The 25,635-nt window shown below is 34.8% G+C and overlaps 1 protein-coding gene across 1 annotated transcript in view; it reads left to right on the forward strand.

The window, feature by feature from the left end:
* LRP1B (LDL receptor related protein 1B) overlaps nt 1–25,635 on the forward strand; it is a 672,863-nt gene that overhangs the window by 555,897 nt on the left and 91,331 nt on the right. Inside the window, exons 51-58 of the mRNA XM_027656245.1 lie at nt 913–1,035; nt 3,269–3,409; nt 4,559–4,746; nt 5,497–5,680; nt 7,595–7,680; nt 11,165–11,287; nt 14,933–15,114; nt 16,877–17,076. Coding sequence (XP_027512046.1) covers nt 913–1,035; nt 3,269–3,409; nt 4,559–4,746; nt 5,497–5,680; nt 7,595–7,680; nt 11,165–11,287; nt 14,933–15,114; nt 16,877–17,076 — 1,227 coding nt within the window. The remainder of the gene's footprint in view (nt 1–912; nt 1,036–3,268; nt 3,410–4,558; nt 4,747–5,496; nt 5,681–7,594; nt 7,681–11,164; nt 11,288–14,932; nt 15,115–16,876; nt 17,077–25,635) is intronic.

Raw genomic sequence — 25,635 nt, forward strand, 5'->3', positions numbered from 1 at the left:
TTAAAAAATGTATTTATTTCCTTGGTCCTTTTGCCTTTATAATATCCAGATGCTTTTTGTTTCTGTAGTATTGTACCCTTTTACTGCCAAGATTGCTGCTAAAGATTGATGGCCCACACGTGAGCACACATACCAGAATCCTTTAATGTTTTAATCAGCCTGACACCTTCAGGCTCTCTTAATATATACTGAGGCACACCAGCTGAAGATCAGTATGTGTGTCACGTCATAGACATTATGCAGTATGTTTCCTAATGAAAATTAGCACATTATTAACTATGCAGTTTTGTTGCTCTTCCTGAAGAAAGTACTGCTGCTCCTGTCAGGGAGGTTGTGCATCAAGAAGGGAGATGCAGTACTGTCTTCAATTTATTCTGGCTAATTGTTCAGGTCTTGACAACTCCTGCCCTACAAACTGTTACTTCCAGTCTTCTGAGATACATTTCTATTAAAAGTGTCAGGAGTTCAGTAATAGTTTCATTGAGCTTTTTTTTTTTTTAAATTAACTTATAAAAATGGTATAGAAATATGCTCTATATATTTTGAGTGTTTACAGACTTTAAAGAACATTTGTTCAGGAGCAGAGTAACATAGGAAGGACATCTCTACTTCCCAAATATTCTTTTCCTCAGAAGCAGACCTTAGGCTAGTTGTAGAGAGCATCAACTTCTGAAACCTTTCTGTTTTGGATTACAGGAGATTTTAGCCATCATTATTCCAGCTCTCTGTGGTAATGAGTAGCTTTTTCTGCTATTGAATTGTTTGGTGCTTTTTTATGACTAAACAGCTACAGTTATTTCCATTGAATCCACTCAAACTAACTACTTCTCATTTCATCTCTGTGTAAGAAAATTGGTTGTATATCTTATTGTTCTCAATTTCATTTATTTTTGTGTACTGTATTTTCCTTAGCTCCTAATAACACTTGTGACGAGAATGCTTTCATGTGCCATAACAAAGTCTGCATTCCCAAACAGTTTGTTTGTGACCATGATGATGACTGTGGAGATGGATCAGATGAATCTCTGGAATGTGGCAAGTATAACAAAAATAGAGTAAATACAAAAATTTCAGACTTTTAACTGTAAGGCATTTTTCAGGGTCTGTAGTTTTAAGTCACTATTGAAAAAGAAAGCTCTTCTTTTTTTAATTGTTTTAATTTTAACTTTTAAGTTGTGCATTAATTAATAGAGCTTAATATTTACTTGGATCTGGAGCTACAGTGACAAATTATTTCCTATAGTGTCTTACAGTTGATTGTTAATAACATTTAACAGAATTTAAAAATATACTTTCTAGAATTTCTTGCTTAGTATGTATATCTTTTTTATATATATTTTTAACTTTGTCTCTATGTGTGTTTTTTCTATTAAATAATAAAACGTCTCTGTCGTGATTATCACTGCAGTTAAATGATATCAACTAAAACCATAGATGAATGTTTAATTTTCACTATTCACATGAATTTAGGGTTTCTTATACTATGTGAATATCTATGTGGTATATCTGCACCATACTCAGAAATATGAATCTATAGAAATAATATTTATGGAAAATACAGAGCAATATTCCCTCAAAAAAGATACTTTATTGATTTTTTTTTATCATGAGTGATTTTGTGCCATAAAATCTGTGTTGATTATTTGCTCTTAGATGTGCTCCAAAAATGAGAACCACAGCAGAAAATAGTTGGGTACATGTTTTAGATGTTTCTGTTGTACACACTACTTGTAGAGTGTGTGTGCATGAACGATGAGAGTAGACAACCAGAGATTGTAAGAAAAAGCATTCTTGATGTTTGCATTTAGTAAAATTTCTCATGAGTTGAACATGTAATTTTGGGAACAAAATATAGTGTAGCAAGTACTGTTTTATTTGTTGGTCATATAAAAATTACAGAATCCCAGAATATGGTGTGTTGGAAGGGACCCACAGAGATCATTGAGTCCAACTCTTGACCCTGCACAGGACAACCCCAAGAGTCACACCCTGTGCCTGAGAGTATCGTCCAAACACTCCCTGAGTTCTGTGAGCCTTGGTGCTGTGCCCACTGCCCTGGGGAGCCTTTTCAGTGCCAAACCACCCTCTGGGGGAAGAATGTCTTTCTAATATCCAACCTACATTTTGGGGTTTTTTAATAATCACTTGCTGGTGTATTTAATTTATTTACTATAGCATCACATACATGCACGAAAAGTATACATACAACTTAACATACTGACAAATAAATAGTGTTATTTTGTCTCTTTGGAAAGAGACAGAAGGAGAAAACAACAACAGAAGCAGAAGATCTACAAATTCCTGATCTAATTGTAGTATGGACTTGCCTTCAGGCACTGGTTCTATTTGATTTCCACTGGGCAAACTGAAATCTCCAGCACTGTTTGTTACGTGCTGCACTGCTTCAATGCAATTTTCTGTTAGCTGGTAATCAAATACACACTTTAGTGTGGGACTAGTGTGGTAAACTCGTTATACTCTAATTTTAGGAAAGGGTTCCATTCTTTTACGAGAAAGGGAACTACTGTACAGAGTGGGAGTCCAATTCCCAAACACGCTTCTCAACCTGTTGTCGGATATAAAAATGAACCACCTAATTCATCGAGATTTTAAACTTGTGATTTCTGATTTGACTGCAAACTAGGTAACCTGATCGCAGCTCTGTTTGATTGTAGAGCTAGACCTTTTCCATCTTGATAGCTAAACAACCCAGGTACTCTGCAGCAGCCAGTCTACTTAGTCAGCATGAAATTTAGTTTGAGAGGTATTCCTAAAAACTGAATTAATGGCATATATTTAAAAATCTAAGTTTTGTTATTGTTTGGTTGGGTTTTTTTCTCATTTATATCATTGAAAGACATATTTCTTGTTTTTCTTTTCTAGAGTATTATTCAGAAATAATATAAAAATGGGACTGGCGATTAAAGCAATCAGTTCTTTTATTTATTTTAAAATTAAAATCATTCTAATCCTTGAAAATTTCTTTTGACTCTATTGTATAAACCTGTCTTTTTAATGACTAACAAAAAATAGCAATAACTCAATCTTACTATTCATATGTTTCTCTGTGTGTGGTATCATGACTATACAGTGCATGAGAGACATTTGATTTCTCTCTTTGTTGGTAGGCACTTTTGAATAAGCATGTAGCGTTTTATATGTCTTTATGGAGCGAAAAATACTTTTATTTACATTGCCTCAACATATGCAAAACTTTATGTTGAGGCTATGAAAGAAAATATGAAGTCAGTGGTTGGTGTATTTCCAGGATATCGTCACTGTCGTCCTGGAGAGTTCACCTGTGCTGATGGCAGATGCCTGTTAAATTCTCAGTGGCAATGTGACGGGGATTTTGACTGCCCAGACCATTCTGATGAAGCACCTATCAACACCAAATGCAAAAGTTCAGGTTTGTATTTAATTTTTTGAATGACACGTGTGACCTTTCTTTTTGGAGAGTCAGTGGTTTAAGGGTTGTAGTTGAGCAAATGTAAAACCTAGTAGCTTAAATCTCCGGTGTTTTCATGGTGATATTCCTTATATCTTGCAAGGAGAACGTGTTCTGAGCATCCAAAACCTCAGTCCACAAAATTCAAGCCACAGTTTCCTATGGCGTAAGATGGCAGATAGTTCCTTGATATATAAATCCTGCTAATACTAAAATAAGATTATACTAATGTAATAATTGCCAGATTTTCTCTCTTGCTCTGAAAATGTTTACTGTGTTTAAGATATTTATCACACAGAAGCAGATCATATGAAAGGGGATGTAAAGTTTCTCTCACTATAAATAATAAACACTGGTTCAATTTTATCAGCAAATTATTGACCAAATGCAATTGATTTTATAGATATTTTCTACTCACATTAATAAGTTGGCCGAGGTCTGACTGGTTTTTGAGAGGGAAATTAGTCCTGGTCTGCACATGTTATTCTGTTTGATGGCTTTTTCAAAGACCAATTCTTCTGTCTATGCCTTAGGATTTTATTGCACTTTATCCCGGTCCTTTACATCAATTTTGATGGAAAACGCTAATTTGGTTTGAGGTGAGGCAACATACCTGCCTTATATGCAAGTGTTCCTGTTGTGATTTGAGGGATCTGAATGCAGCTGAAATGATGAATTCAAGTTTTGTCAAAGAGGGAAAAACATATATACATATCATTAGACAAGAAATGAATCAGAATTCAGTCAGTCATGTTACTAAACACCTCAGCATCCACAGGGGAGAGAAACCATGCCTTTTAACTTTTGTGAACTGTAGAACTGTATTTTGTGCCAAGATAATGTAGAGGATTCTCCATTATATGAAAACAAATATGTAGGAGGGAGTAGTAAGTTGAAGTCTTCACACATTTTCCAAAAGAGGAATAACCTTTAAAGAAAATGAAAATTCAAAAGATATTATAATGCTGTCAATACAGAATAAATATTCAATTTTTACACAATTATTTCATCTCACATGCACACATAGCAGCAGATCCATGAGAAAATTAATTCCAAATACTAATAGATGACACCAAGTTGTTGCTCTCTTTTTTTTTTTTTGTTTTCCAGAGCAGTCATGTAACAGCTCTTTTTTTATGTGCAAAAATGGCAAGTGCATTCCTCAAAGTGATGTTTGTGATAACAAAGAGGATTGTAGTGATGGGTCTGATGAGAAAAGCTGCCACACTAATGAATGCCTCAGTAAGAAAGTTAGTGGCTGTTCACAGGATTGTCAGGATCTTCCTGTTGGATACAAGGTGAATAATTACAAAATGTGGTGTAATATAATGCAAGTTTTTAGTTCTTAAATGTTTAACTACTGTGTGATTATAATAAAACTCCACTATGTGGTAATTCCTTGTAATAAAGTAGCTTACCTATCATAATAAGAACATTCAAAGTTTTATTTCCTGTAAGGAAACAATTGTCAATGATATTTAAGAAATGGTGGAATATATAATTTAAACCTTTGGAAAAGATAACATACAATGCTTAAAATACAACAAATCATACTGATATATATACAGAGCACTGAAAATCATTTTTAAAAAAGGAAAATACATAGCAGTGAATAGCAGGAATAGTGGTTTTCTCCACTTTTTTACAGGTAGTTATTAATTACAGAAATATTTAAACAAAGTAAAATCACCTTAGAAACAGAATAAACCTGTTAGTTGTCTGCATGTGAGGGTGTTTTCTGGGATCTTTGCCCACTGCAAACTAAATAAAATCTGTCCAACGTGGCTTAACTTTAAAAATATTTAAACCTCTGAAACTGTGTCCTAGGCAGGAGGCCATAGACTAGAGAGCTGGAGATACAGAGATTACAGGAGGGAACATGTAAATTCCCTGTAAACCATATAAACAACAATGTAATTAAGATGTTACTTGAAAAAATGAGATCCATAAAAAGTTTATGATGCTAAGATATTCAGTAGAAAGTACACAAGATGATAAACAGAATCAATGAGAAATTAAACTTGAATGTGTTTGGTTTTCTTTCCCAGTGCAAATGCTGGCCTGGATTCCTCCTGAAGGATGATGGCAAAACGTGTGTAGATATTGATGAATGTTCATCTGGATTTCCCTGTAGCCAGCAATGCATCAATACATATGGAACCTACAAATGCTTGTGTGCAGAAGGGTATGAAATACAACCTGATAACCTCAATGGCTGCAAATCCCTGTCAGGTATTACTATTTAATTTTTTTATAATCCACAACTGTATCCAAAATAATTTGTGAAAAACCTTAGCCCCAAGGTCTTTGTTACCTTTCTATGCAAGATAAACAAAGCTACTTTGACTCTCCTACCTCTTCAGTATAAAATAGGAACATTATTCAATATCTGAATGTAATAAGTTATATTTTTAATATATATTGTTCTCAGATCATTTGTAGTAGATACAGTGGATCATGAAAGTTTGAATTAATAACTTTATTAGAAAAAGTATTAAGAAAGTTAAAATGCATCACTTAGTTCTACTTCTGAGTCACATGATAACAATATGATTATGATAAGTGTTAAAAAGATTTCTGGTTTCTTAAGAATATTAGAATGTACATCAAACTTCATGTGAAAAGAAGGAGCAGGAAAAGTAATAGAAAATACAAACTCAATTATTCTTATAGCATATGAAATCCTTCAGTCTTATATGTGTTACACAGTGAAACTCAAGATATGTAAGAGCACTGGTTATTTCCTCACCCCTCTGATGTTATTTTTATGTACCTCAGTGAGTGGGATTGGCTGGATCAGTGAAAGGAAAAGCAAAATATCAACAGGAAAGGAACAGAAACCTATTGGTGGATTCTGCTGGGTTTCCTTCACAGCCCAGGCAATCTTCCAGTTTTCTTTCTAAATGACAAGAAGGCTGGAACCTCTGTCTGCCTCATAATCCAGTTTCAGGTGCTTCCCTGAGCAAGCAGAGGAAACACAAGAGAGGGCAGAAATTCCACAGCTGTTTTTTTTGTTCTATTCCTGTCTCCCACCTTGCAAGCCACCTGTACATTTAGAAGCTATAGATCACTCAGATGAGAAGGGAAGCTAAGGCACATCTTAGAAGTGTTTTTTTGGAGTGGTTAATACATCAAACTTGAGAAGTGGTCATGACAAAGCTGTGAGTGCTGTGCAAGGATGGCTCTGCTGCAAGGAGATGCCAACATGGGCACGTTTGGCCTAATGCTGATTTTTTTGCATAAATTGCCTTGAAGCCTTTACACCAGAGCAGAGCATTGCAGCCATTCTCCACATACCACCAGCAGTCAGGGCTGAGGATGATGCATCAGGTCATTTATGTCTTAAAAGTTGAGCATAAAATGCAAATATGTTCAGTACAAGAGCGGAGTAGGCTGGGCAACACATTACATTCTAGAATGTATAAGCAATAGATACAAGACCTTTAATACATTTTAAATTATCATTGGTAATATTTTCTATTTTTTTAGTTGAGGTCTCTCTTAATAGAGCTAAAATAAAGACAGCTTTAAAAAAATATTATTTTTACTATTATGTATGCCAGTGTGAGAGATATGTCAAAGTAAGTGACGTCAGGAATGAGTATCTGAAGATAATTTTTTTTTATATAAATTAGAAATCCGGGGTTAAAAAAGTCAAATCTAGCTTCGGTTCAGAATTAGAGAATCATGGTTTTTACAAATAGCTGTTTCTTTATCACCAGACTGTCCAGAGTATTGAAATCTCAAAAAACAATGGTCAAAACATGCTCAGTTTGCAACCATAACAATTAATAGTCTTAGCGATAATTTAAAATTAAATGTTGACATTAAAACGTATGGAATTAAATTTAAATTTAATCTCTGACATTAAATTAGGATAAAATACAGTAATGGTTCCCACGTTGCAAAGGCAAAAGAATTAAATTACATTGAAAGATATACTAATTGATTGCTTTGTTCATTTTTATACTGCATCATTGATCTTTCTTGGAACATTTGAATGTTTTAAATATTTCTTTCATCCATAACATTGATCAGAGCATGTAACATTTATTTTTCAAACCATCTGTATTTCAGCATTGTATTCCTGATTTTCCATAAATTAACGTAAAGCTAGTCTAATATATTCTTTTTCCCGGGGTTTAGATGAGGAACCTTTCTTAATTCTGGCTGATCATCATGAAATAAGAAAAATTAGCACTGATGGATCCAACTACACTTTGTTGAAACAGGTATAATCATAGTACCATGCTCTAAGTTTAACTCAATACTTTTATTCTTTTCTAAAGTGTGCAACTGACAGAAACATCATCCTACAATTGGCGTGAGCACCACAGAACAACTGCAGTATCTTCAGAGTTGTTGTAATACTTTAAATTGACTATTTTGTCTGAATTTGACAACATTAAAGCTCAGGCAGTTGTTTCGTCAGTCATTCTGATGTACTAAAAAATTATGTTATTTGTGATCCTCTTTCATCCCAATATGTTTTGCTCAATTTGTAAATTCCAGTAAAAAACCCAAGCAAAACAACAAAAAACCATTTGGCCATGTATTATTTGGGCTGCTTACTGTCACAATCTAAATCTATTTTTTAGACAGACAATCCCAAGATTTATGTTATAGCAATACATGAACTTATATCTTTAGCTAAATCTATTTTTTAAGTAATTACTCTAAATTATTATAACAGGCAAAAAAATGTAGGAAAAAAACCCAAAAATAGGATCTCACCCAGTAAATACAGAGCTGACATTTTTAGCAGTTTCTGCTCTTCTTCTGTGCTTCACCTAAGTGTAGTTACTTACCACAGATTAGATTTCCAAAATATTTTTAATAAAAATATCTATTTCCTTGAATAATATTCAGTCATTGTAGTAAGACTAGGAAATTATTTAGTACCTGTTAATATAATTAGGCTCTTTGTGACTTCCTGTGTCAGTAAGCTGTGCACCCTAATGTCACAAGAGACGTGCTTAGGTCTTCACAACAGTAATTACAAAATTACCATCTTGCATTAAACATTGGCTTTATTTAAGCATAGAAAATGTTATGTTAAAGTCTGTCTGTTCTTCTGAAATCCTTCTGTCTCCCTCTCATTTCCATCTCACTGCCTCTCCCCTCTTTTGCTGGTGTATCTGTTAATGGAAGCCTGTGGAAAGAGGGGAACAAACAGTAAATTTTCTTGATGGTCGGTGCTGACAGATTGTCTCAGGGCATCATCAGTCTTCAATTTAATGGACTCCTCTTCAGTGCATTAGAGACCACATAGCTCCAGCCACTGAAGAAAATCTATGTTTTCCATATCACATTAATTCACTGGTCTGATAAATACCTCTGCTATTGAACCTACTGGCCTTTGCTCCTACAAATACAGCATTTGATTTGAAAGCTGAAGAGGAGCTATACCAACAGAACCACACATGGAGTTGTCTCCCTCAGCAGGACATCTTTGTGTCCTTATGATGTTAGGATAGATTGACTCTTTCCTGGACATCTACCAGACAATGGCAAATACCAGAGTGGCTCTGGCAGAGGAGCAAACCCACCTTTCTTTTTGTGTATTTGGTCTGTGCTTTACCATTCTAACAGTTGTTCATATAAACTCAGAGTAAAGAAGCTGAAAGCAGGAGCTCATTCAGTCTTCTCTGAGTTATGTGCCAGCTTTTTCCCTCTATTTTCTTTTTTTTTTTTCAAATATACATAAACAGTACAACTGTTTGAATTGTGTCTCATGTATGTTCTTTGCTTTCCATTTCCTTCACTCCTAGTCATCAAAATCATTAGGGTTTCCATAAGCAGAGTAGATAATCTTCCTCATTATTTGGGATTTTTATCTGTTTTTTTAATTGGGGCAGGCACCAAGGGAACACATATCACAGCCTGTGCTATATGCAACAGAAACAAATACACAGGTTTAAGATGAGAGACTAATGCAGCTGATGCCATTTGAAATCTTCCCTATTCCTTCCAAAAAGCAGATTGCACATGACGTGACGAAGAATTATGTTAGAAGGACTTAAATGACATCTCAGAAAGAGGAGATGATGTCTGGACAGAGAACTCTATTACAAATGTACAGAAATATTTTACCTGAAATTGATGTTCTGATAAATATTGAAACTAACTGACCCAAAATAAAACACTTGAAACCAAAGACGTGCCAGCAGTCAATTCTTTTTATTAGTCTGGATCCTTAGGAAACTTTTACAGTGTCATAGAACATATAGATATAAGACCAGTTTTTCAAAAATTGCTGACTTCAATTCCTAGAATGTCATAGAATTGTATTAAATAGTATTTTGTATTCATTCACCTGTTGTCTCCTTGTTTAAGAATTTGGGGTTGGGATTTCTCTATAGGTACAATTATACTAATAGTAAAAGAGACAGGACAAGTGTTTTGCAGCATAGTTATGACTGACAGAGCTGCAGCTGCTTTTGATAAAACACTGCATACATAGGTATGGGATTTTTGAAAATGAGTGGTCCTCCAACCCTGTATTGTTTCAGGCTTACTCTAATGATGATTTGTGCATCCTAATTGCTCTTTTTCTCTACATTTTGATCAAGAGATAGATTTACAGTAATTACACAGTGGTAGATGGCAGATAAGCCGTGTATCAAGTTTCTGTGCAATTAAATATTGTTGTTCTTAGTTGTTTATTTTAGAACTGGCTGGTCCAGCACATCCCCTTTACAGGGATGAATTACATTCACGAGGGAGGTTGCTGATCCACCTGAGAGTAGAATGTCACGGGGCTGATAAGGGGATTGATTAACTGATATTGCAGTTTTAAAAGGAGTACAAACAGCTTCCGTTCTTTTTACCACTGCTGCTCCATATTTCATTGATAACATCTTGGTATATTAAGAATAATTGTAATTTCACTACATGTCAGGACGTTAAGCAGGTTATGGGGCAGATAAGGAAATAAGAGCCCTCGTCTGAATGCAACCCCCTTCCTTCTTATCTGCCATTTGGGATGAAAAGCCATTATTATATGATTGCTCTTTCCAACCTAGTGGAGTAAGGAGTAGCTCAGATATGATCACTACTCTTTCTTAAAATGTATTGGTGTTGTAATTGGAGCCATAGGAGACTCCCAGATGCCTGCTGGATCTCTGGCTTTCACACTTCATGTATATATTACGTCTGTGTCTGTGTGTATATATACACAGTACCTATAACATAATGTGTAAATAGTCAAAATCTCTTTATTTAGGAATTAAAATAAAAATTTTTTGAAGACCACTATTTTGAATTCCTGATTAATTTATATTTCTAAGGAATTTTTTTCGTTACTTAAATATCATAGATATTATACTATTTCTGTTTCTCTCATCTAATTTGCCAAAGAAATGCCAAAGGTAGTAATGAACAGAGAAATTGAGCAAAAGTCAAAGTGTTTAGTGCTAAACTTCATTTTAATAATAGTAAAGAAAAAAACCAGAAACTTCCCTTAGCCTCATACACCATCTGCATTTTTGAAGTGAGACGGTTCTTTGTCACCATTTATTTATGTTACAATCTTTATTTTATGCTGATTTTTCACAAGTAATATATAGAAAAATGAGGTAATTGCTTCACAAATATACAGTCAGTAAAATAATGCTTTTTGAGTATTAAATGCAACGTATATTTTATTCTGAATGTTATCCAGTGGTTTATATTCAAACATTTGAATAAATAGACTTTTTTTTTCCCTATTTTTAGGGGCTGAACAATGTGATTGCAGTAGACTTTGACTATAGAGAAGAGTTCATCTATTGGATTGATTCCAGCAGACCAAATGGCAGTCGCATAAACAGAATGTCTTTAAATGGAAGTGACATCAAGGTAATTGGGGATTAATAATGTTACTACTAGAATTAATTTTTTTTTTAATATTTTGGGAAATACTCCTGCTTGTTTTTAACCCAGATTGTGAGGCTTTGGTGTATGAATACAAACACAGCAGGAGTTAGCAAGTCCTAGTAAAACTTAATTGCATTTATATCTTATTTGAAGTAGCGATAGGGACTAAGAGAAGTGTATTTAGGAACTAAATTCCTTATAACTTATTTGACAGTTGACTGAATTGGCAGTTCCATGTGGTTTACTGGATGCCAAATTAAAAAGAGCTATAAATAGGTGTTAAGCTGTGGAAATACATTGGTGTAATTCTTCTTCTAAATTTTTTAATGGTCTTTAGGATTTTTTTGTCTCACCTTCACTACCCTGACAGTGAAAACAACTCCATGTCTTTGCTGTGAATAATCCGGGCTAAAACTGCACCCCCCCTTTCCCCACATCCTGTCTGTTCTGCCTCTGTAGTGGATTAAGTTCACAAATCCACTATTAAGCACATTTGTTGACTTATGTGAACGTTTTTTCCAGCATTGGTGATAAGCAGTAAGGAATCCTTCGTTTATTCTATTATGTCTGACCTTCTGAAACATGGAGTAGATGAGCAGTAACATACCTTGTAAATTTTGCTCCCTCATTGTGCACCAATAAATATGCAGAGAGAAAAGATTTCTTCTGTTTTTCATTTGCAGCTTAGTGCATGGACTGAAACATCCTCAGAGCACATTTTTTGAAGGCTAGGTTTGAAGCTCACAGGTACCAGTGAACCTTAAGAACATAATTTGTGGCACTCTGATGCCCTGGGGGTAAAACTAAAATCCAGCATCTAGTCAGAAGTTCTAGTGAGTCCCTGCAAAGAGGTTCAAAATCCATTAAATTCTTGAATCATATTTAATGCCTTTAAACAATTTACAAAGCATCTCTCCATTCTGGATGAAATTGTGTTATGCTGTTTTAGGACTGGGGATGACCTCAGATTTTTTTATTTCTAATCTTAACTATTCCAATAAGAATTTTTCCTAGTCAAGAAGTTGTAATAACCAGGAGGGAGAAAAAAAACCAAACAACTGACCAAACCTCCTATTGCTATGATTTAATAACTGTTTAATTTTTTAAGGAAAGATTTCAGAAATTTGAACAGTATAAGAAACAATTAGGATGGGAACATATAGCATATTTCTTTTTTCCTTCATTATAATTTTGCAGTTTACAGGACAAATGTCATATTGATGGAGATTTTGCTCAAATATGCTAATGTAAAAGCAAAAATTATGAAAATAAATGCATTTAATTTTATACAAAAATTTGGTTTTTTCTCTGTAAAACCTGTACCACATTTGGCCTCTGAAAGCTAAAAAAACATGCAAGAAATTATGAAGAATTATATGTTGTAGCTGTCTAATATTCTATCAGTCATCTTTTATCCAAAATGATAATTTTATACCTCTCTGACTTTCTAATAGCTCACCAAAGGATATATTTAGTAATTGATGTTATTAAAATTAAATTATTTCGAATTAAATTATTATAATTATTTGCTTAATTATTTAAAGATTTATGGGTTTTGTTATCCAGAAAACCTGTTTACATATTTATTTATTTTTTTGTCATGAGAGTTTTTATGGTTGATAGACTTTTCCCTTGAAGTATGAATTTCTTATTTTACTACCTTCATACTTCCTGTGTTACTCTTTACTATAAATAGATCTACTATCAGTGTAAATGATCCTGTTTGATACATTGTCTAGGATTTCCCTTTTAGGAGATGACATCTTTTCAGCACACCAACTCTGGCTTTCTTGCCCTGGGCAACCTGATGGCACCTCATTTTTCTTCTTCATCTGATCGTGGAGGAGATATTTATAGAATTGAAATGACAATGTTTTCACATAGATGTATTCAGACATTAAAACAGTATTTTATGTATAGTGTTGTAGATGCAAATGTTATTGGAAAATGCTGCAGGAAGCTGGATTGTGCACGTTAAATGTCATACTGGTGATCTCAGCGACTGGAATAAGCTTGAAGTGACTCTGCAAAGGAAAAGTCATCAGAAAACAGACTAATTACTCTGGTTGATGCTGTTGTGCAGTGTTTAGGTGTTGTAGATAAACCACTGAATTTGCTGTTATCCATTTCTACAGGAAATGTCCCATGTTACAGTGCAGCAGTTGCTGCAATTACACATTTATAAACCAGTGAAGCTGGTACTGGGAAAGTATTAGAAAACAAAATATTTTATTCATATAAAAAAAAATCTGTGCATGCCTGAATTTTATTTTTAAACTAGATTTGATAACATGATAAATAATGTAACAACCTGAAAAGGTGGGTTTGAATATTCATAACTATAAAATGGATTTAAAGTATCTCACCATATCCATTCTTCTCTTGAAAATTTTCAGTATCTTCAAATGGTAAATAAAATTAAAGCTAACACATTCAATTGTACATAATCAGGTTTATGGCTGATAGGCTAAAAGCACATGCTTTTAGTGCTGAAGATGACAATAAATAATGTACAGCACAGTAGTAAACCCATTATTAGTACTTAAGAAATCTCAAATATTTTCAAGAACTGCTTTCTGTTTTGTGGTTTTCTGAAGTTCTAGTTACTCAGACCCAATCAAACCCTAACCAGGAACAGAATAAGTCAGAATAGACCTTCTCAGGAATAGAATTTTCAAGCCTAGAATAAGCTGGCCTCAAATGTTTGTGAATTTTCTAATATTACTCAACACTTGACATGAAATACTCCCAGCCAAGCAAGACAGAGTCAGACAGTCATGATGAGATTCATGATCACATATATCCAGAGGAATTTGTTCAAGTTTCAGAATTATTCAAGTCTTCCAAAACCTCAAGAATAACATATCCCTGTGGGCAGAGCGTGGGCTTTCCAGTAGGTGACTAAATTACTCCTATCTCCTGAATCATGTAGTCCTTTTGAAATTTAACTAATTCTTTTCAAACTCCTCTTTCTTCTGCCACACGAATGTTGGAAATAAGAGCACACTGTTTACTTTCCAACTAGTAACCTCTTCCTGGAACTCAGCTGAGTGCTCTTATGGTCTATCTGTCACAATGACATATGGTACCACTGTGATATTAAAATGAAAGATATGCTGATGTAGGGCAGTGAGAGAAGTGGGGAGCTGAGAAGCAGATGTGTTTGAGGGCACACTGTGGGGAGAGAAGCCTCATCTCCGTTCTGCTCTCTGGAAAGAAAAACTAAACTAGTAATGGGGAAAAAAGTTGTTTGTTTGCTTGTTTGTTTGTTTGTTTGTTTTTACATGAAGAGAAAACTAGAAGCCTAAGATGAAAAACGAAAAGTCCAAAATTTGTAGAACTTGGTGCATAATACAGAGAAGCTGGGAATTTGCTATTTACTTCATCGAAGTATTCTCCCTTCTCCCTTACTATAAGGAAAGTGTCACACTATCTTAGTTCCTTAAGAAGTGTCATTACTTGGGAAGTGTCAATATTTAACAGTGAGTAATACCCATTTTTCACAGGGTATGTATGTAGCTGTATTGAATATCCAGCCTCTCAATATTCTGGTATCAGTAACTCTTGAGTTGTTGTTCCTTTCCCCAGTATTTAGATGAATAATTTATGTAATTTTTACTTTTCTAGGTAATCCACAATACAGCTGTTCCCAATGCACTGGCTGTCGATTGGATTGGGAAGAATCTCTATTGGTCTGACACTGAAAAGAGAATTATTGAGGTGTCTAAACTCAGTGGTTTATACCCAACTGTCCTTGTGAGCAAGAGGGTGAAGTTTCCCAGAGATCTCTCCTTAGATCCTCAAGCTGGGTATGAAGAAGCCAATTTGCAGTAATTTGAATTTAATCCTAACTTGATGTTAAAATATTTTTTTGTAAAAAGTAGACAGAAAATACTAATTAATGTTTATCATCTAACTTTCAGCTACACTGGATATCAGTAGCCTGAATGTGTATTACCAATGCTTACTATATCATCACTACTTATAAAATTGGTATGATGATAACTGGTATAAACTATCTACTATTTTTAAGATGAAAGGCATTTTCTACTGGTTCTTAGAACTAGAATTTAATTTTCTTGTAACTGAACCCTTTTTTTCCCTGTCAAATTTGGTAGGGAGCATACAGATCTTTGTTAAATATACTCAATATACCAAAACATGGGTTCTCCCTTTGATTACCTGGGCATCCAGGATATGTTCCCTGTGTATGCAGATATCAACCTACAAAGTTCGTATGGAGACTCCCAGTTTTTCAGGAAAGTTTATATGTATATATATGTATATATATATATATATAGGCATAATAAACTTACTTGGCTCCTTTTCAGTGTGTACAGATTTAGATCTGAGGCCAAGCTGTCTTAATATCTTTCTTAAATAAATTTATGTATTTGTTTATGATATGGCAAGCTGCTGAAAAATATATCTGTGTTTTTATTTCAAATTCAGAGTTATTATTTGAAACAATATTAATTTTATCTTATTTTTTTCTAACAAAGGAGAAATGCATAATCAATTACATTGCTGATGCTGTGCAAGAGTAACGACATATTTCCAAACAAAATGTGTCCTGTTGGAGTCAGTGGAGAAAGATCCCTTTCTCTGCTGTTTATGTGGAGTATGGTGCCAGCATATTGCACCTGTGGCTGCTCTTAGGACCACTATTTCCTCCTGCACACAAATACAATTCCAGGTGGTTATTAAGAGTGTGAGCTGCATCTGGGTTTTGGAAAGCCTGTCCAAAACCTGTAGAGTAGAATCGTATCAGCTTCCCAGCTGGAAAGATCTGTCCTGAGGTTCTGAGTAATGGCACACAACAGTAGCAACTGCAACCATGTACTAAATAATAGGACTTTTTTCTTTCTTTATGACAATTGTGCTCTGCATTGTGGTTAAATGGCATATTGAGGAAAAAATTGCTCCTCAGCGTTCCAACAGCCTCTCTCCGTGTTTCACCCATTTTTAAGCTCTCTATGTGAGAAACTGTTCTAATGTTCTGGCACTAGTACTTCTTAAAGCAATATAATTTCATTATATGACAAAGAAAAGTAAGTGTAACACCATATTTCTGATAAATTTAGTAGTGATGCCATTTATGCAAGATTTGAGATTCACAGAGTCCAATTTGGGTAGTATTTAAAATTCTAAGGTATCAAGACTGAGCAATTTAAATGCACTTTTTATTAGTCCATAATTAGTTTAGTAAAATCACACCTAACATGAGGACTCTCCTATTCAAACCCTTTACAATTAACACACTTATTTACAGGCAGATCTAGAAAAATAAAAAAAAAATCTGGAAAGTCAAAATATTATAGAATAATTACCGATTTATTCCTGAGATTGAATAAATATATTAATCATGGAATCACAGAATGGTTTGGGTTGGAAGAGACCTTAGAGATCATCTGGTTCCAAGCCCTCTGCCATGGGCAGGGATGCCATTCACTAGATCAAGTTGCTCAGGCCCCCCATTCAACCCACTGAACACTTTCAGGGGTGGGGCATCCACAGCCTCTCTGGGAAATATTTATTGTTATTATTCAGCTGTTGTGCTTTCTTTTGCAGATACTTATACTGGATTGATTGCTGTGAGTACCCTCACATTGGCCGTGTTGGGATGGATGGATCCAGACAAACCGTTATCATAGAGACACAGATATCCAGACCTATGGCTCTTACAATAGATTATGTCAACCACAGGCTGTATTGGGCTGATGAAAATCACATTGAGTTTTCTGACATGGATGGATCTCACAGACATAAAGGTTGGTCACAGTTTGTTGGATTTTTTTTTTAATTTTGATAATTTTCAAATCAAAGGTGCTTTCTGTGTTGTGCGTAATTACATAAAAGCTGTCCTTTAAAATATCTTTGCAACATTTTTGGGGACATTATGTTCCTTTTACCAATATTTTAAAAGTCTCTGTTCATTTTTCCTCTCTGTTATAAATAGGAATAGTTTTTAAGCATGCAGTAATACATACCTGTGGAAAAAATATCTAACGGAAACTCTAGGAACAGACTCAGCAATCTGAGACACCCCTGTCAATATTATACCCTGGTATAAATATTCACATGTTCTCTATCAAGATATAGAGTGAAACTTGGCTGTTAAGACTGGAAGGGATATATCCTGTGTGCCATATGTCAGAATATGGCTAAAATCAGCCTTTTCTCCAGCCTCAGAAAGGCTGGACGTGTCCATTATTCTGTTCAGCATGAGACCAGTATTGCAAATCTAATTTGGGGCTTTCCTGGTAGATGGGTGAAATAATAACTTTTGAAATACTTATGTAATTAAGTAATCTCTATCCTTATGTTTTACTTCTCACCTGACAGATAATTAAAAAGCTCTTGTTATTTATCTATGAAGTATTCTAAAAAAAAAAAAAAGTTTTACACTATGATGAATAGTTCTCATATTCCAAATTGTATAATTAAAGATCTTTCATTTTAATTTAAATATATGAAATAATACCAGTCTACTGAGTTTTTTTGGGGTTTCTTTTTGAGAAGAAACCGTTACCTGAGCTCCCTTCCACAAGGTTTGCCCAAACCTCAGAACTGCTGCTATGCTGGTAAAATTTCGTGGATTTGCACTTTTTTAGGCTTTTATCTCCTACTGGGTGCCTCCAGGTTTTCTCCAAACCAGAGTATATGAAATAACTACTTTATTTTCAGATTGATGCTTAACTGTGAAATGAAAAAAGCAAAACAACCAGTTTTCTAGCCCTAATACTCGTGAATAGTAAGTGATAAATACATCATGAATAATTCAATGAGAGTTATTTGAGATGGTAGATTGGAGAGACTATAGCAGTAGCTATGAGAGCTGTAAACATTCCTGTTAATCTCACCATTAACTTCTGTGTTTTTTGGGGCAAACACTGGTCAGTCATAACCTGCTCACCTGAGCAGCACTGGCTCAGACATATCCCCAGATGCCAGCTGGATTCCCGCTGACTGTCTCTTTTTCTGGCAGATGAAGCAAAGCTCCGTACTCCTCTTGACGTTATTCCCTGTGCTGCTATCCTGCTATTTTTTTCCTCATACAATTTTCCTTAGTCTTACTCCTGGATCTTTCAAAGGAAAGAAGTAAATCATAGCCACTGTGTCTCTCAACCCTAAACTGACTGCAGTGGTCAAACTTTTCTCAATCTTCCTTTTCAACCTTTTCAATTCCTCCAGAATTTTTCTTTCTCAGAAAATGCCATCCTGTCACTAAATTCAGATTATCTGCAAAATTCTAGTCATGCTGTCTTTGGTGTCCATTGCCTTACTCTCCAGCCTGTGGGTTTCTCTTACCCAGGTGGTAAAAATCAGTTTCAATTGCTTTATATTCCCAGAGTTAATGTCTTACCCTGAGGATATGTGACCCTAGAGAAGAAGGAAATTTGTCACAATACCACAACAAATTTATCCAAGTTTGGTACCAGTGAAATATGTGAGGCAAGCTCCAAAAGTGATAGTGACTTTGTGGAAGCCTGGTATCACACTACTTTTGAGGACATGTCTGTTTTAAGTCCAGATGGTATATAAATATTCAAGCAATAAGAAACACACTTTGGGAAAAACATCCTGAGGTATTTAAATGATGTAGGAGCAAGATATTCTCCTTAGCTAATCAGTATGAGGTTGGAAGGGACCATTTGGATCATTTGATCCAACGTCTTTTTGGCAGAAGCACAATCCAGATAAGTTGGCCCAGCACCCTGTCCAGCTGCATCTTAAAAGTGTCCAGTGTTGGGTAATCCATCATTTCCCTGGAGAGACTATTCCAATGTCTGATAGTTCTCACTGTGAAAAATTTTCCCATTGTGCCCCAGGTGTAACTTATTCCTATCACCCTTTGCCTTTTCCATGTGACTCCTTGTAGAAAGGGAGTTTCCTCTTTTTGTAGCCACTTTTTAAATGCAGGAATATGGTGATGAGGTCTCCTCTCAACCTTCTGTTCTCAAGGATGAACAAACCAAGTTCTCTCAGCCTTTCATCACATGGCAGCTTCCCAGGGCTTGGATCATTTCTGTGGCCTTTCTCTGGATCCTTTCCATCCTGCCTACATCTAATGCCATTTTTTTAATTTCTGTTATCAGGAGTTCCACTCAAAATGTAATTAACAAAAGTTAGTTTGTGTAGAAAAGTTTCTGTGGATTTAACAAATAAGTGATAGAATTCTTGGTGTCTGAACAGTATTCCTGTGGGTTGTCCAAATGGAGCTTTGGGAAATTTGCAAAGCTCCTGTGTAATGATCAATTTGTCTTTAATCAGATTCTTGTCCCTCCTTCCCTCCTTCTCCTGAACCAAGTACCAAATAGATGTTTAATGTCTTCATGTTTCAGCACAAGACTAGAAATATTTTGGAAGATGAAATTTAACCATTATAAATTAATTATCTTAATAAGGGAAACTCAGGGAAGTTCAGTGGTGGGTGTATAGAGGAAGTAAAACTGTGATCCCATCTAGCTTTCTAATATCTGTAATCCATGTTGATAAGCACTTAAATGGGAGAGATTAGGTTTATATCTTATGATAACTGTGTTTCTTGAAGATACATTGTTAACATGGATTTCATGGTCTATTTTTCTTTGTCATTTTGAAACTCTTTGCATTATTAAAGTTAATAAAGGATGGTTGAGTTTATTCTAACCTTTGTGTTTTCAAGTAGAAAAGTGTAAAGGCACAGATATTGGGACCATAAAAAACATGCTCATGGATCAGAGAAAAAAGTCAGAATGAGACTCCTGTGAATTATGTAATCTGAACTGCTATTTATGACAAACTAAGTATTTTTTCCCCTTTTTCTGTGACCTTTGAGGATAAGGCTAGCTTGCTATAAGGTGGTTTTTTTTTTCTGAGAATATGATTTCTGCATCTTAAGTTACCTGCTGCAAAATGTATCAGAAACTGCCACAGCAAATAAGTAGGGTCTCATGACCCTACTTATGTAGGATGGCTGGATTTTGTATTATTAAGAGATATTATGGTATGAGATAGAGTGTAGTGTTCTTTGCTTTACATTAGATACTTGAGGACAGACCCAACAATTTTAGGCTAATTACTGACATGCTGTATGTTAAACCAAGGAGTGTTTATTCCATACAGTGGGAGTTTATATGTATTTAGATCTTAGTGTTAACACTTTTTTTCCACTAGTTTTTAAATTATTTTTTTTTACAAACCTTAAAGCTTTTTCAGGAGAAAAGAACATCTGCTGCTTTTCTCCTGTAAAGTTCCTCTGCATTTCAATAGAGAAATGGGCTTTTATAATTACCAAGAGAGTCCTGGTAAGAACTTTGAAAACATGCTAACTAGGCCAGAAATCTTACAGTACTTGGGAGCTCTTCTTGGTGCTGGGGGCAGCAATGACCTTGCTTAGCTATTTGAAGTTTAATGCTTGGTTATGTAAACTGTCTTTAGAGCTTAGCCAATTCAGCACTGCAGCATTCACAAATGTTATGCACTGTAAATGATTAAGCAGGTATTGAAGCACTAATCTGGTTAAGCACTAAGCTGGTTTACTTATGTGGGCTTTTTTTCTTTAAAAAAACTACATTTAAGAATTTGTCAGACTTAGCTGCTTTTGGTTCTCACTGCCCAGAGGAGATGCAGGCTTCACAATTCCCCAGGTATCTAGATGGTTCGTGCAGGTTTTCCTATCCTTCAGAGCTCTTAAACCTCAGAGCTGCCTACCATTTCCACATTTCACTTTGAAGATGAGAATTTCAGTATAATGAAACTGTAAAAGGGAAATCTGATAGTCCGGTTTAAGAAGTACAGAAGCTTCTCTGAGCTGAGATTAGTCCTTGAACTCTGTCAACTTCTTTACTGCTTTATACTGTAAAAACAAAAGTTGAGCATTTCATTGCTTCATCTGACAGGGGCATGAAAAAGAAGCAATGAAAAAGTGTTGAGCTTTAAATAAATCAAATATTCATAAATTACTTTAGCTGTGATGCAGTTAAGAGAACAACTTTCCTACAGTATCTCAATTTGAAAAAACCCAAACATTTTCTTCAAAATTACATTCTTCCTGAGTATTTGCAAACTTTAGAATTAGTGGATATATGTGCAAGTTTTGAAGAATCAAGTTACGAGGGTTTTGGAGATTAAAACCTCTTTCAGTTTTAGCACCTGTAATTTGAAAAAATGCTAATTGTAAGGACTTTGTAGGTAAAAAGTGTTTAATTCTGAACTCTGCCACCACAGTTTTATAAAAGAATAAATCCAGTTATTTATAAATTGTCCTAATGGTGAAGTAATCTAAAAGCTTATAGAAACCAATTCCTTCTACATTTATACTGGAAGAAGTCCAGTTTGAAAAGAGGGTTTCTCATAGCAGATAAGAACTAGTTCTGATATGGCAACAATTTTTTCCCAACCTTTGAGGAATGTATGGAAATTAGTCATTGCTACACCTCCACTATTGCTTCCTAGATTCAGTTTTCATAATTGTTCCAATAAAATTCTCCAATCCATATGTATTCCTACATCTGATTATTTTGTTTTGTTGTGTTCTTTCTCCTTTAAAGGATAATATTCAGGAAAAAATACTCAGATTCACCTATATTAAGGGCAGTTCACATAGTTACATTACTCTAAGGTTCCACAGTCTCCAGTTTCTGCAGACCAGTTTATGAAGATTGCAACTGGTTTCTCTATGTTCCACTGTTCTTGTGCCAATATGCCCAAATTGGATTAGATGATAAACTTCTGAAAACAGGTTTTCTACATGCTCTTTAGAAACCTAGCAGAGGTCACTTTAAATTTCCATATGATTTTCCCCATGTACCATCACAAATTTTAAAGGATGGGCATTAGTTTCCATGCAGTTGTTCCTGTCAAAGGGGAACAGAGAACATAAACCACAGATTTCCTGTTTTCTCTCTGTTCATATCAACACAATCAAAAATGAGAGAGTTTTGATGAAGGAGGTTGCAGTGTTGAACAGCTCCTGTAGTTACAGATAAATGAGATAAACCAAAGGGGCTTAGCAGTTTACATGTCATAGTTGGATGATGGCAGGAGAGGGAAAGAGAAAGGAAGGAAGAGCTTGGATGTGAGTGAGGACGAATATTGAAACCAGTAGCAAGACACAAGTCTAAAGTGAGGGGCTGGGAGGCATATAAATGTTCTCTATAAATCTGAAAAATAATTAAAGAACCTTTGAATCTCATTAGCACACTGAGTCGTTTTACTCGAATTGTGACTTGTATATGTTTGAGAATAATTTAATCACTGCTCTGTACTGCCATGGAGTTACTGGAATATAAACAACTGCTCACAGTGAATTTAAAAAGTAATAAAACATGTTAAAGTGGGACAATAAAATATTTCAGTCCTAGCTTTGATCAACTGGTTTTATATGCAGATTTTGGAAAACTTATGCATCTCTTCTCGTGGTGTCACTATATGTAGTAGTCAAGTTTAATACCTCAGATACATTAATGCCTTAAGATGTTTAGATTTAAGCCTAAATTTCCTGTTTCTTTTGTGATAGTTTTGGGACTTATAACAATTTTTTGTGTGAGTTTATTATACTGAAATATTCTGTTTTCACTGCTCCAGTTACATTTTTGACTGGCAAAATGTCCTACCATTTAATCCTAGGACTTGTATCTACCATAGTTTACTCAATATAGATGTGTGCTACATATATATTAAATTGGCAGAAATAAATGTAAATTGAAATTTACAGAAATAAATGCACATCTTGTTATTAAAGATATGAGTAATATCATCCTAAAAGTGTATTTTTAATTTATTTTTTAATGTGAAACATAACTTTAATTACTGGACTTCATCTATATATTCTATGAATATTTTTACCCTGCTCATTGAGTTTGACAGGTTTGTGTTTTTTTTAAAAAAGCATCAATTTCATAAAAGTAATAGTGATTATAAAATGCTTCATCTTCAAAAATTAGTGTTTTAAGGTAACATACTTAAATTTAATTACATCCGTCAAAATTACGTACTTTGTCACAAACTTAATAGAGATAATCTTATTGTCATTCTTCATTATTAATTTTATGGACTAAGCACTTCAATTCTTTATCAAAAGGAACAAGCATCAGGAGAAACTACTAAAAGGAAAATAAAAAAGTATTGACTGTGTCTCAGAGAGGTTACAAGTTGAATATAAAATGAGACAAAAAGTTAATAGGGGAGTTCACAGGCAAAGAGTACTGCAGGGACCAGTAATTGCAGCAGAGAAGAAGATCAACCACTTCCAAGTTCATTTGGTTTTGTAGATTTAATTGCTATTTTCTTATTAAGTGTTGTTCTTCCTTCATGCATTTCGTCTTAATGCTTCCTAGGACTTTACCACTGGTTCCATTTAGATCAAGATGTCAGTAGGCTTTTTGATCTCTGTTTTGTTGGCGTTCAGAAAATCAAGTTTCAGAGAGTGGAATTCAAAACAATATAACCTGGTTTTTCAGGTTTAATCAGGTTGAATTTTCTGCCTTTGGGTGCCAGAATTCTTAAAGAGAAACTTCTCTAATGCCATGGGAAGGTAGAAGCTCATTACCAGCCCTGGAACTCTAGCTGGGTGAATGCAATTTTGGGAGGATCATACTAGGAATCTTTCACCCCTTCTATTCTTGTGGATTTGGCAAGAGGGCATAGCAAGGTTGCAGTCCCTTGTTTTGTTCAAGGGGAAGGGACACATCTCTTTCTAGCTTGGAAGTGATCAGCCATCTTCAGCTTGGGCAGGAGCTGACCACCAAAAGAAAATCCAACCTTGATGGACTTGGCAGAGCTCAGATGTTTTTTCTGGGGTTTTTGTTGTTGTTGGTTGGTTGGTTTTTTGTTTGTTTGTTTGTTTTTTTGTTTAGAAGAAGTCAACCTTTGTCCTTTCTAAGGACCATTTTCTTGGTACATCGATTTTACCACCTGACAACGAGACCCTTTTTTTCTTATTATCCATGTTAGAGTATTTGCTTTTACTTTTGGAAATACTTGTGTTTCAGTAAGAGCTGAGGAAAGCTGGGCTTCACTTCTGTGTGGCTTCTTCAGTAAGCATATTTGGTTGCTAAGAAATCACAGATGGAATGATTTTCACTCCTGAAATCAAAGTAACATTTTTTTATGTTAAGTGAAGATTATGCTTATGCTCAGAAAATATAAGGGAAACAGAGTTCACACGAGAGAAAAGTAAACATTTGTATCACAAATATGACTTACAGCCTATGAATTTTTATTCTTGGATCAAAATTCATACAAAATGCAGGAGAGAGAGACAAACATATTTTAAGTCTGTCATGTTTCTCATGTGTCTACACAATCATGTTGCCTCTTGGGGCTGCTTTTCTCTTAAGTTCATGCAGCACTTTATCTTCCTTTATTATGTTATCTATTGTCATTTTTATTTCTCTTCAAGTATCTAATAATTTTTATTTCCCACTGCTTCTGATCTGTTCAAGCCTTGTCTTTTTTTCCCTTTTATTTCCTGCCTGCATTACTCCTTCTTATTTTCTACAGCTTTCTGAAAGGCCTGTGCATTCCTTCCTCTTTCTACCTCCTTTTTCTTATCCCATTTTTCACCTACTTGTTTGGTCAAGCACTGTTTGGGATTAACAATCAGTGTAAGAGAATCCATGATTTATGGATAAAATGAAAAAACATTAGAGACTTAGATGGCAGTAGAAGGCCTGTTAGAAAAGAAGGGATTGCAAGGGACTTGCTCATGTCTGGTAGGAGGAGTCTGTGGTGGGGAAGGGAATCAGGTGCAATTTTTTTGTCATAAATTACATAGGATGCTGATCTTGCATTCCATGTTTTTTGTCCTTCATAATTGTTGACTAAGTTGCTGAATATTGTGATTGTTTGGTGGGGTTTTTTTAAACAAATAAGTAATGCAGGGTCTTGAAAATCTAAGTATCAATTTCAGTCAATAAGGTTGCACTGGTGGCACAAAATATAGCATTTTTTTTCCCCGCACACATGATACATAATGTGTGTTACAGTGTATAAAAACTGTGTTCTGAGATGCACTATTTTGTATCACTTTCATAGAGGCCCAGAGGGTGACATTGTCCTGAGAACATTAAAAGAAAAAAATAAACTATTGAATCCTTAGGTAATTCTAGAAATTAATTAATACTAAGTGAGTGCCATTCTCATGACTCTGGTTATAATATGACTATTTCAATTCTTCATGAATTTACTGGTGGAGATCTGACCCTTATGTTGGTGTAATGTAATTTTTGTCTTTAACAGAATATATTGCTTTCTTACTAATGGATTTTCAAGCAGACATCTTGATTAAATGTTTTCAAATAGGTGATGCAGAGGTACTTAGCAGTTATGGCTAACCTGTTTTT

The sequence above is a fragment of the Corapipo altera genome, unplaced genomic scaffold (assembly GCF_003945725.1).
Source record: "Corapipo altera isolate COAL_440 unplaced genomic scaffold, ASM394572v1 68, whole genome shotgun sequence".
NCBI lineage: Eukaryota > Metazoa > Chordata > Aves > Passeriformes > Pipridae > Corapipo > Corapipo altera.